Source organism: Primulina eburnea, chromosome 11 (assembly GCF_022965805.1).
Source record: "Primulina eburnea isolate SZY01 chromosome 11, ASM2296580v1, whole genome shotgun sequence".
Classification (NCBI taxonomy): domain Eukaryota; kingdom Viridiplantae; phylum Streptophyta; class Magnoliopsida; order Lamiales; family Gesneriaceae; genus Primulina; species Primulina eburnea.
Window position 1 is genome coordinate 3274390 of NC_133111.1, and position 12645 is coordinate 3287034.

General features: G+C 33.1%; 1 protein-coding gene across 1 annotated transcript; it reads left to right on the top strand.

The window, feature by feature from the left end:
- Window positions 1-6699: 6699 nt before the first annotated feature.
- On the top strand, window positions 6700-11019 carry LOC140804351 (uncharacterized). The gene is made up of 6 exons (XM_073160310.1): window positions 6700-7214; window positions 8756-8884; window positions 9004-9124; window positions 9208-9289; window positions 10294-10447; window positions 10521-11019. Exons 1-6 carry the CDS (start codon window positions 6879-6881, stop codon window positions 10662-10664), a joined length of 966 nt encoding a protein of 321 aa, XP_073016411.1. The 5' UTR covers window positions 6700-6878; the 3' UTR covers window positions 10665-11019.
- Window positions 11020-12645: the final 1626 nt, after the last annotated feature.

A 12645-nucleotide genomic window follows, 5' to 3' on the forward strand; every position in this document is an offset into this window, starting at 1 on the left:
CCTGAAGAAACACATGATGATGAAAATGTTCTGTCAGAACCACAAACTGACGAGAATCGTGAAATATCTATCAATTACATTAATACTGGAAAAATATGGAACCGAAAAGATATAGAAGAAATTGATGATATATTTTCTTATAATGTGGCAATCGGCATCATAAATGATAATGAAGATCATGAACCAAAATCTTTTGGTGAATGTAAAAATCGACAGGATTGGGTAAAATGGAAAGATGCTATCCAGGTTGAATTGGATTCGCTAAATAAACGTAATGTTTTTGGACCTATAGTCCTTACACCTGAAGGTGTAAAACCTGTTGGATACAAATGGGTTTTTATTCGAAAGCGAAATGAGAAAAATGAAATAGTAAGATATAAAGCTCGACTTGTTGCACAAGGTTTTTCTCAAAGGCCTGTAATTGATTATGAAGAAACGTATTCTCCCGTGATGGATGCAATTACGTTTCGGTATTTGATTAGCTTGGCGGTATCTGAAAATTTAGAAATGCGTCTTATGGATGTTGTTACAGCTTACTTATATGGATCACTTGATAGTAATATATATATGAAAATCCCTGAAGGATTTAAGATGCCTGAAGCACAAAGTTCAAAACCCAGGGAATGTTATTCTGTGAAATTACAAAGATCATTATATGGGTTAAAGCAATCAGGTCGAATGTGGTATAATCGACTAAGTGATCACTTGATGAAAAAGGGATATGTAAATAATTCAATATGCCCTTGTGTTTTCATTAAGAAAACAACATCCGGATGCGTAATTATTGCTGTATATGTTGATGATTTAAACATCATTGGAACGAATAAGGAAATTCAAGAAGTTGTGTCATACTTGAAGGAAGAATTTGAAATGAAGGATCTGGAAAACCAAGTATTGTCTGGGTTTACAAATTGAACAAAAAGAATGTGGAATGTTTGTTCACCAGACAAATTATACAGAAAAGATCCTTAAACGTTTTAATATGGATAAAGCAAATCATTTAAGTACTCCAATGGTTGTTAGATCATTAAACATAGAAAAGGATCCATTCCGTCCATGTGAAGATGATGAAGATATTCTTGGTCCAGAAGTACCATATCTAAGTGCCATCGGTGCCCTTATGTACCTTACAAATTGTACAAGGCCTGATATATCTTTTGCCGTAAATCTGTTGGCAAGATTTAGCACATATCCAACAAAGAGACACTGGAACGGAATTAAACATATATTCCGTTATCTACGAGGAACGACAGACTTGGGACTTTTGTATTCAAAATATGCTAATTCAAGTATGATTGGTTATGCTGATGCTGGATACTTATCTGATCCACACAAGGCACGTTCCCAAACTGGATATGTATTTACTCGTGGAGGCACTGCAATTTCTTGGCGTTCACAGAAACAAACGCTCGTAACTACTTCATCAAATCATGCTGAGATTATTGCACTACATGAAGCAAGTCGTGAATGTGTGTGGTTAAAATCAATGACCCAACATATCCAAATCTCATGCGGATTATCATTCGATTCGATGAGAAACCTGTGATACTATATGAAGATAATGCTGCATGTGTTGCTCAAATGAAAGAAGGATACATAAAAAGCGACAGAACTAAACATATTCCTCCTAAGTTCTTCGCATTCACCAAGGAGCTTGAGAAGAATAAATGTATTGATGTTCGTCACATTCAATCAAGTGAAAACTCATCAGATCTCTTCACAAAGGCACTTCCTACGTCAATATTCAGAAAGCACATATATAATATTGGGATGCGCAATCTACGAAATTTGTGAAGAATTGTTCATGTCAACATCAGGGGGAGTTTACGTGACTGCACTCTTTTTCCCTTACTATGGTTTTTATCCCAATGGGTTTTTCCAAGTAAGGTTTTTAACGAGGCAGTACAAAACACGTAATGAAGACATCATCGTATCATGATCATCATCACAATGGGGAGTGTTGAAATATTATTTAAAATGTGAAAAATATTTGTGTTGAAAATGTGAATGTTGAATGTTGAAAAATAGGTGTTGAATATTGAAAATTAGTGTGTGATGATGTAGGTAATGATGTATTTTATTTTTGGATTATGTGTAAAGATTTCCTATAAATAGATCTCTCATTTGTGAAGAAAATCACAATTGAGTAGAGAGAAAAATATTATAAAGTGTGTAGTTTGGTAAATTTTGAGTGTTTGAGATTTTTACTTTTTACCATAAATTTTTACTTTTTCACAACAATTGTATATTTATATCATAAATTTTCATAATTTAATATTTATTTTGAACGTTTTTTTTAAAACAATTGTTTATTTGATTTGGTAAATATTTTTTTTTATACGATTAGACTTTCAAATTTAAATCATATATACGAGGGAGATTTTGTTATTATGTGTTTAAATTAAACTATATTTTTTGAATTTTATTTAATTTTCTTTAAAAAAATAAAAATCGGGTTGATTTGGGTTCGAGTTCATATTGAGAATTTTGGGTTGGATTCGAGTTGAGGTTGAGTTCGGGTTAAGCAATTTTTGAATAGTATTATTGCTCAACTCGACCTAACCCACTCGAATTGACACTTTTAATATTAATTTTTGAAATCCTGGATTCATTAAACAGATCTAACACTTCAAATATAATTCTATCTTTCAAAATTTTTATAGGTCACCCACTCCATTTTTATATAGTTTATTTATAAAATTTTGTCTTTTATTTTTCTCACGTGGCTGAAAAGACGGATCAGTTCTGATTTCCGTGGATTTTTATTATATTATTAAAACTTACAATACTATTCTCTGCCAAAATCCCGAGGAGATCAGCGTTGGGGAGACTAATTGCCAACATTAATTTCAGATAATTGTTTGATCCTCAAATTCTATTTAAATTTCCAAGTGAACTTGGACTTTATTTTTCCTTAGGTGTCAAACTTCCTCTAATTTGACAAACTACTATAGTTTCTTTTGACTAATTTACATCAATAATTCCACATAGGAATCGCAATATACCATATTCGAATCCGATCTTGTTTTAAACTCGTTCCATTCAGGACATATTAGACCCAGTGAAACCATTTCACAAGCGAGTGTGGAATAGGTCCCGTGTTTTAATGGACTCATCATTTCATTAATATATGTTATTTATAATATAATTGTGTTTTTGTTTATATTGAATAATAATTATCTTATCCATAATTTTATTTTATAATATTTTAAGATTGAAATAATTTTATTTTATTATGATATGTTTAATATGAATATATATAATTACACAATTTTTTTTCTTAATAATTATTAATTGAATACAAAACCGATAGATTTTAATTTGTGCTAATATTTTTTTTGAATATTATTAATATAAAATTGGAAAGTAACTTCAATATTTATTAAATTTTATGTTATTTTATTTTATATAATTTTAACATATCCAATTGATGCGATCCGGACGAAATGAATGAGCCGGGTCGAGTGCTCCACCGGATCTGCTATCAAAATAATAAAGGAAACTGAGCAAGAAATATGGCTTCGATCGTGATCTGCAAACAATGAAAAGAACTTGTGAATGGACGTCAGAGGGATGTTCGATGTGGCCACTCCGATACTTAAGTAAGCAGGTTGAAGATGAAGATCACACGTGATATATGTGAGGATATATATAAATGCCAAGAGCTTAGAAGCACCAGAATTCGGTGCCTCAAATGTAAATCATATCTGCTATTTATATGAAGAAAAATCAATGATTACCTCGATTTGCGCGTACACCTACCACTCATAGCCTTTGATGTTGACTTTCTGTCAAGCCACTCTACCTCTGATAGCTTCTCTAACACTCCAAACCCCTATAATTCTAATAGATAAGATAGCAATCGACTGTGTCACTGTTATCGAGGTAGCCCTGATGATAAACTTCTCGGGAGATGGCTGCTTGTTCGGAGAGAATGTCTCGGGCATTCACCTGCCCGACTTCTAAAGAATCCATCCTGCAGATTAACCCTGATTTGAGCTAATAATTTAGCATCCACGACCCGGGCTATCCCAATAATATCACCAACCAATCCTTTGAGTTCACGGAACAAAGTGAGGCGGGATGAGTCTCGGGTTTTGCTAAATCAGCCACAAACCTTCCTTGTTGCCATCCTTATTTCCATCTTTACTACGATATAATATTCTTCCGACCTTTTTTGTCAATAACATGTGGTCGACTCTACGATGTTATTTACATTCCACTTTTTATGTCGAGAAAAACAAATCTTTACATAAAAAGGACCATCGATATGTTCATCAAAGTGGGCCGACTCGGCCACAACTTTTAACACAATCACGAATCTTGCAATTAAATGTTGACCGTTAAAAAACCCGAACAAGTGCAAAGCATGATGGACATGTTGGCCTACTTTTCTGAAACGACGAGTGATCTTAAAAGCCCATTTATGAACAGGCCAACCGTTTGGCTGTCAATGGGGATATCCAAGATGTCTTTGATTGAAAATATCAATACTATATTAGGTAAAAACTTGTGTTAAACGGTCTCACGAATCGTATTTTATTAGACAGATCTCTTATTTGGGTCATCCATCAAAAAATATTATTTTTTATGTTAATAGTATTATTTTTTATTGTGAATATCGGTAGGATTAAGCCGTCTCACATATAAAGATTCGTGAAACCGTCTTACAAGAGCCCTACTCTTTATATTATTAAATTTAATCAATTAAAATAACTAATTATTTGAGTCATGATCTGTTTTAATAATTATACATATTAATAAATTTTTAAAACTTTAATGCAAATCACTTGTAACACAGCGGATATAGTTTTTGTTTCCTAAGCAGGTTTAATTCCTATTTGAATTTTTTTCCTTTCTTTTATCTATTTATTTTGTTTAATTCATATATCCAAATTGCAATATAGTACTCACTATTTTTTTAATTACATTTTGATCTTCATTTAAATATAAATTAAATAAATTATAAAAAAATATTCTACAAGCATGCAACGATGCATCAATGCACTAATTAGTATAAATTAAGCTCCACACTTTGGGTGACTTGGGGGAGTATATGTAACTGAAGGTCAAAGAATTTGAAAAGCTAAGATTCAAAACGAATCTCATAATTGATGTCTAAAAGGTGACTTTGAATGACCATAAATTTTTTCATTACGCAACAACAATTGTTGTCATAGCCAATCGGTTTTTTTTAAATAAAAATTAAATAGAATTTGTGCGATTCAGTTTCCAAGGAATTTAATTTTTTTAAAAAATGAAACAATATGTACGATTATATATATATATATATATATATATATGTATATATATATATACACTTGTATACGAAATTAAGATTATCATGCACTCAATCCAAATATAATATTACTCATTGGTTATTTTTTTTCCCGAACATCTTATTGAGCTAGCTTGTTATAAAAGATTTGTCCAGCACGAAAGTATTTGGACAAATTTATTAAAAACATCTTATAAGTTATAGAGTCATATTTAAAAATAAGTTTTTCAAATTTTTGGACCAATTTATTTGAAACAACTTATAGATGTTAATGTAATTGATATTATAAAATATGTTAATTATCAAAAATATCGTAAAGGTGTATAAAATATAATTATTTTATATTTAATATTTAGAAAATTGATATTTTTTGGAAAAAATTAATATATTATCTTTATGTTCATGTAAAAATTTATTAAAAAATCGTAGTTACAAATTTACTCAATAAAATTTTGATACTTTTGTTTTTTAAATCGTGAGAAAAAGAGAGAAAAAAAGACTTATTTTAAAAAGATAAAAAGCAAAATGATAAGAGTAGGTCTATTGTGAGACAGTTTAAGGAATCTTTATCTGTGAGACGGGTCAACCCTACCGATATTCACAATAAAAACTAATACTCTTAGCTTAAAAAGTAATACTTTTTCATTGATTATCCAAATAAGATATCTGTATGACAAAATACAACTCATGAGACCGTCTTACATAAGTTTTTGTCTATAAACATAATTAACCAGTCACAAAATGACATATTTAAATATGAAGCTAAAATAGACCTTTTGATCAAATTCCATAGATTGATTTCCAATTCTATATATGAATATGGATATTGTTTATAATTTATTTATTGATTAGTAATCTGGTAAATCAATCAAGGTCCCTCTCATTATTTCCGCCCGCAGCCTATCATGACTGGCTTTGTATTTATTTTATTTAACGTTTTTGGCCTTATTGGCTATTGCTAGAGCGAATTTGATTGCTGTCGATGGTAGAGCAATTTTCCCAAATGCCCTCAATAGCCAAATGTCTTTAGTTTCTCATATTGTCAATATTGAATTTTGAAAAAAAAATTGGTGTTCAATATATATTTTTATTGTCTTTGAATAAATATAAAAATATATTTATATATAGCGTAACGATTTTTTTTTTCAATTTAGATTGTCAAGAAATTACTCTCACTGCAAAAATAGTCGAATATCTGATATAAACTTTCTCGAGTTTAAATCGCCGATTATATATGCATATGTAGAACCAGTTAACATAAATCCAAAAAACATATGCATACTCATGAAATACATCTAAAAATTTATTTAACTGTAGTTACCTAATGATTTCGATTCTTTTTCTAGGAAAAGTGAGGTAAAAGGGTAAAAGAGGTAGTTCGTAATGTATATACCCTGGCAGCAGCAATTACTGTCCTGTCAATATATTCCCGGCATCGATTGGATCTGTTCATTTACGATCTACGCTTCATAGATACAGTCATCTGCTCCACCTTGCTCGCTTCTCTGCAGATGCAGTAACACAACCCCTATTGCAGATAGGCATCCGGTGGGCGCTGTAACAAGAAATCTCGAAAATCTCACCGTCCGTGATATTGTCTATGGCGGAGCTGGCGGCCGCTGAAGTCTACTCTCCTCGGACGATACAGGTGTGGAGGACGTTGGTGAACTGGATGGCCTTTTTCTTCCAGATCTTCGCTCAGATCCTGCGTGGTACGCCGTCGTTTTCGCAGGTCCTGTCTTACGTTGGCCTACGTCATGGCTCGTTACTCTCTTCGGCGCCACACGCGCCGGTGCAATTCAAGCCTCTTCCGGCGGTGGAGCTTTCGGAATACGAAGCAGAGGTGGAAGAGGGAGATTCGGTTCAATCCACTTCTGTGACAATCACCGCTCGCGAAGGGAGACTGTTTGATACTCCGGCTTTGAGGAAGTTGAAGGTAATATTATGTCTCGAACTTGAATTAATTTGAATTATGATGGAAGGAGTGAAACAAAACAAATAAAGTGAACTAGAAAAGTTCGCAAGTACTTGGTTTGTTTGAGTAAAAGTGAGGACACTAAGGCTTAACGTTGACATGAGGGTAGATGTTCGAGGTAATAGTGCTGTCTGATTTGGTTCTATTCAATGTGTTTGTTGTGAATCGAGTGTTAAAAGAAAGACAAGAGTTCGATTGAAGCAAGTGGAATTTATGTGCGAGAACAGAGTAATTAATGCTTTTGCTTGGTATCTCTCTTTGTGGTGAAGTTTAGTCCTTTTTTGGAAATAGGCTACTCGTTTGATGCTCATCTTCTAACTCTAGAATTAAGCTGGTGTTGGTGTTAATCATAGTGAGAAGATAACATCATTTCTCCTAAGAATGGATAAAGAATATAGAAGGGAAAATGTTTTCTCATATTTCATGTTTCTTATAAGAGAAGGGAAAAGTCCGCTTTCCTTTTACAATTGACGGGGAAAAGTTTGGGATCATACTTAGTCCTGTTATCTTTTTTAAAACAAAACTAATCTTTGCATTGCAAGATGGATGAACATTGCTAGCTAGTGTATGGATGAATGGTCTTGATGGAAAGGTATTTGTTAATGAATAGTGGTGATGATTTATGTGCCTAGACCAACTCAGGGATATCCGCTGGTACAATATGCTTTTAGTCTTCTGTGTCTCTGTGCGATGAAATAATATCAATGGTATCTGCTGGGTGTAAAACGTTTTTCTGCACAAAAATTGCTTTCTCAGGTTTCTATCACATCTAAACTGGTTCTCGATAATTCATACAGTCAAGATATAGTTGATTTGTTGCATATAGTTTCCCAGACACACACTGTCATCATATACAGATTTCCTCTTTCCTGTATTTATCATCGTGTGCTCAATTGGGTCTTGTGTAAGTATCTTAGGGTGTCTGTTGGGGTGCATTATACTGTAACAAAGATTTTCCATGTGCTGAAAGTGCTTGAACGTAAAGTGTTCCTTCAACCTTGTAAAGGCTTTATATATGAAGTTTGAGAGGTTACTAACTCTAATATTCCTCACCGGAGTTTCCCCAAGATCAACTTGGGATTTATTTGCCACAGGTCTTGGTCGGGATCTAGGGAAGAGGGGTCAAATTTTTCGGGTTGTGGTGGTTTATTGTTTATGCTGTCCGTTTGGTTGAAGAGGAACATGAGGATTTTTTACGACTTAGAAGACTTGCTTGAAGACATGATTAAGTTTAGGGTTTCAAGTTGGTGTTCGAAGAGTATGGAGTTTGCATCGTTCTCGGTCTCAAGCTTGTATAGAAATTAAAGTCCAATATTATGCTAATTTGACTTTGGGTCTAACTTCCTGGTGTGTGGACCTCTGGTCCATTTTTTGTAATTATAATATTTTAAATAATATAATACCATTTCCTGAAAAAAAAGATCGTCAAAGTTTTCTTGGTGTGGAAAATGCTGACACCAAATTGAATTGCTTTTGGAAATGTGCCTGTTTACTGGATGCAGGTGGTGCTTGATTTGGATGAAACTCTAGTATGTGCATACGAGACGTCAAGTTTACCAGCTGTGCTACGTAGTCAAGCTACAGAAGCTGGTTTAAAATGGTTCGAACTAGAATGTATCTCTTCTGACAAGGTGAGTTACATGTGGTGTTATACTGGTATGATTAAGCTGAAACTGTACATTTTATTTTTACATTTGAATTATTTTTTACTGTATTTATTTTTATGTTTATATTTTGATGGAGCTTCAAGGAATTTGATGGAAAACCTAAGATCAACCACGTGACAGTATTTGAACGTCCAGGATTGAAAGAATTTCTTGACCAACTTAGCGAATTTGCAGAACTTGTGTTATTTACTGCTGGCCTTGAAGGTTTTTTGTTACCCTGTGTCTTAGTTTACTTTGTTTTCAACTGCACTTTAAATAGTGTTGTACTGCATTTTTAACTATTGCAGGATATGCGAGACCTCTTGTTGATAGAATAGATGTTGACAATCGATTCAGTGGTAGACTCTATCGGCCTTCAACAATTAGCACGTAAGTTTATTCTGCTCCTTTGTGATTGACCGCTGGGAATACCTTCTGACGTCTTCTTTATGTTTCTTATTTCTTGCCAAGAGGTCACTCATTTTGCGTTTTTGAGCCCTAAATATGTCCTACTTTCTACTTTTTCATTGATGGAAATAATTGCTATACATGGTTGTGATGTGTTTGCATCTGACAAGTGAACGAAAAGAAAACTAAAGAAACAGTGCTAAGTACTCATGAAATACAAAGTGAAATTTGCCGTGCCGATGATAATACTGCTTAAGTAATGTTAATTAATATGTGGAAAATACGTAAATAGTTTTAACTTTCAAACTTTAAAATGTGAAATAAAAATGATATCGGATACGATTTCGTGGGAAAATATTAACATGGTTGTGGATAGACCACTTCTTGATGTAATAATATGCTTGACTTCCGACCTATTTAAACCTACTGTTGCTCATGCTTGTGTGTTATCGTAATATAACCGGAATTCTGGCTGTCCTGCTATCTTTTGACCTGGCTTGAGTAGCTCAAGCAACGGAAATCCTCAAATCTCAACTGATTTATCTTTATTTTCCTTACAATTGCCATGTCCTTAGATCTGTGTAGTATGGATGATCATCATATAGTATACACATAATTTTTTTCTTAATTTCTTTACGACATTCATCAGCTTCCTAGATACTGCTCCATGTGTGGTTGCAAGGTGCGGGAAGGTTAATCACCATACCCAGACCTTCTACCCCACTCCATTGAAGAAGACACGTGAATAATAATAAATGAAAGAGAATATGAAATGATTCTCATTTCAAGTTGTAAATGATCTTTCCGTTAACAGGTTAAGTTTGATGTGACTCAACATTTCATTCAACCATAGAATGGTCTTTTAACTTCTGCAAATTATTCAATTTAGATTTCGTCTATGGATTTGCTACATAAGGAAAACCGATGGTCAATTATATGGGTTTTATACTGGTATTGTCTGATGAACTTGTTTGCAACCACCACAGGGAATATCGTGAGCACGTAAAAGATATATCTTGCTTATCAAAGGATTTGTGCAGAATTGTCATCGTTGACAACAACCCATTTAGCTTCTTGTTGCAACCACTAAACGGAATTCCATGCATTCCCTTTTCTGCTGGACAACCGAAGGATGTTCAGGTAACAATATTTCTTACAAAACCTATATTTTTCTCCTCGTCCTGACTATTTTTTCTACGTTCTTGTTCACCAGCTTTTGGAGGTTATACTTCCACTACTCAGGGACCTTTCTCTACAGAAGGACGTAAGACCCATTCTCTACGAAAGATTCCATATGCCTGAATGGTTCCAAAAGCATGGAATCCCTACTTTGGGGTGGCCAAACACTGGTGGATAAAATCATCGACCTGTCTTATTTATATAACCGTAACTTCCTAGATCATCATTCTTTTTAGAAGACCATCTCTTTGCCAGAACCACACGACTTTGTATAGAGCCAGTCAGGGCAAGATGGCAGTCGTTAATGAAATTCCAAAGTTGTCAAGTTCGAACGGGAGGACCAGATTCTTGTTTACAGTTATTTATGGATTCCATGCTCGTCGAATTCGTTTCTACATGATGCTAGTGTTGTATAGCGTGTTTATACAAATAAATTATTTACACGTACACTTAACAATTGCTGTAATTCCTCTGACGTCGACTTGTAATGGATATGTGGGATTTGAATGTCGTGTTTATGTACATATTTGAACTTCTGGTAAGTGTTGGTTGAGAGATGTCTCCACTAGCATTTGTTTGTTGAAGTGATGACCAGACAACATGGTAGGCAAGTTTTTGGGTATTAAATTGTGGAATAGGTTTTTAAGATAAATTATAGATCGATAGGGTTTATATTAGATCCTTTCATTTAATTTATGAAATTTTTGCACAAAATAAGTTTAGTAATTAATTCATGTGACGTTTGGCATCTGAGTCATTACTCCCTGAGTATAACTGTTTCTGTGTTCCATAATTTTAGCGGAACAAATAATAATGTTTTAATGCTCACAAAAAAATAATAACAATGTTTTTACCTTCCATTTTGCACGCGACGTACATTTCCAAGAACTTTCTAATCGAGCAAATAGAGGCTTCTATTAACAAGTTTGCCTAGGGCTCTATGCTTCATTTGGAGTTAGTCTCTCAGTTTATGCTTACATAGAGTTAGGCTCCACATCTATGGAAACCATTAGATCATACGAGACCTTATGTTGGCCAAATGGTCACACCGTCTGCTCCAGTTGTAATGACTCGAGTTCGAGCCTCTCTTCTTCTCTTCTAGTGTAAGAAATAAAAAAAATAAATATTTGGTTCGTGTGAAGGCATAAAATATATACTTAAATGATGTTAAACTAAACTTCCAGATCTATAACAAAGTGCAAAGACTTTTCGTCAAAATTAAGCTCATAAAGAAAAGTTCGAATTCATACCCATATATAGTGTCATGCAGATACAAGATTTAGTTATGCATGATGATTTAAACTATTATATTTAAAAAATAATAATTTACCGTTATGGAATAAACTTTATAAATATATAAATTTTATATAGAAGATTTATTTAAAACAAATGACTTCCATATTTTGAAACTGATGAATTGGTCTTACTCTTATCCCTTATCGACAGAGCTTCTTGTGACTAAATATACAAGTATATCATTGGGCGAGAAAAATCTTGGAATTTTATAATAAAGTGTACTAAAATGTCACATCGTTTATATTGACCGAAACCATAGACTAGGGTAGCACAAGTTCTAGGAAATCAAGAGAAAATTACATTGTTGATTCCAATTATATGAAAAAATTTGTGTGTGATGGTCTCTTGAGTCGTATTTTGTGAGACGAATATCTTATTTGAGTTATCCATGAAAAAATATTATTTTTTATACTAAGAGTATTACTTTTTATTGTGAATATCGGTAGGATTGACCTGTATAAAATCGTCTCACAAGAGACCTATTCACGATTATATTGTAAGATTGTGTCTTCGTTGATGACCCAGAAACTATGTTTTTTAGGTGCTTTTTTTTGTGCGTTCAAGCTTGAGTATCGAACCAGACCTATATAAATTTTGAAAGACGTGTACATATAAAATAACATGATATAATACAATACAAAATTTTTTCTCCATATTTTTGAAGTGGATGGTAGAACAAATTAAAAATAATTATAAAGTTTGATTTAAAATTCAATTATGTCAAACTAGGGATTTTCAAATTTGGTTTTGAATTAAAAAAAATATGAATGTTTTACTATTCCAAATAAGGCAACGGTGACCAATGGACTTGAAAACTCAAAGATTAGTTTTACTAATCCCATATTAACAAATAATATTAATTT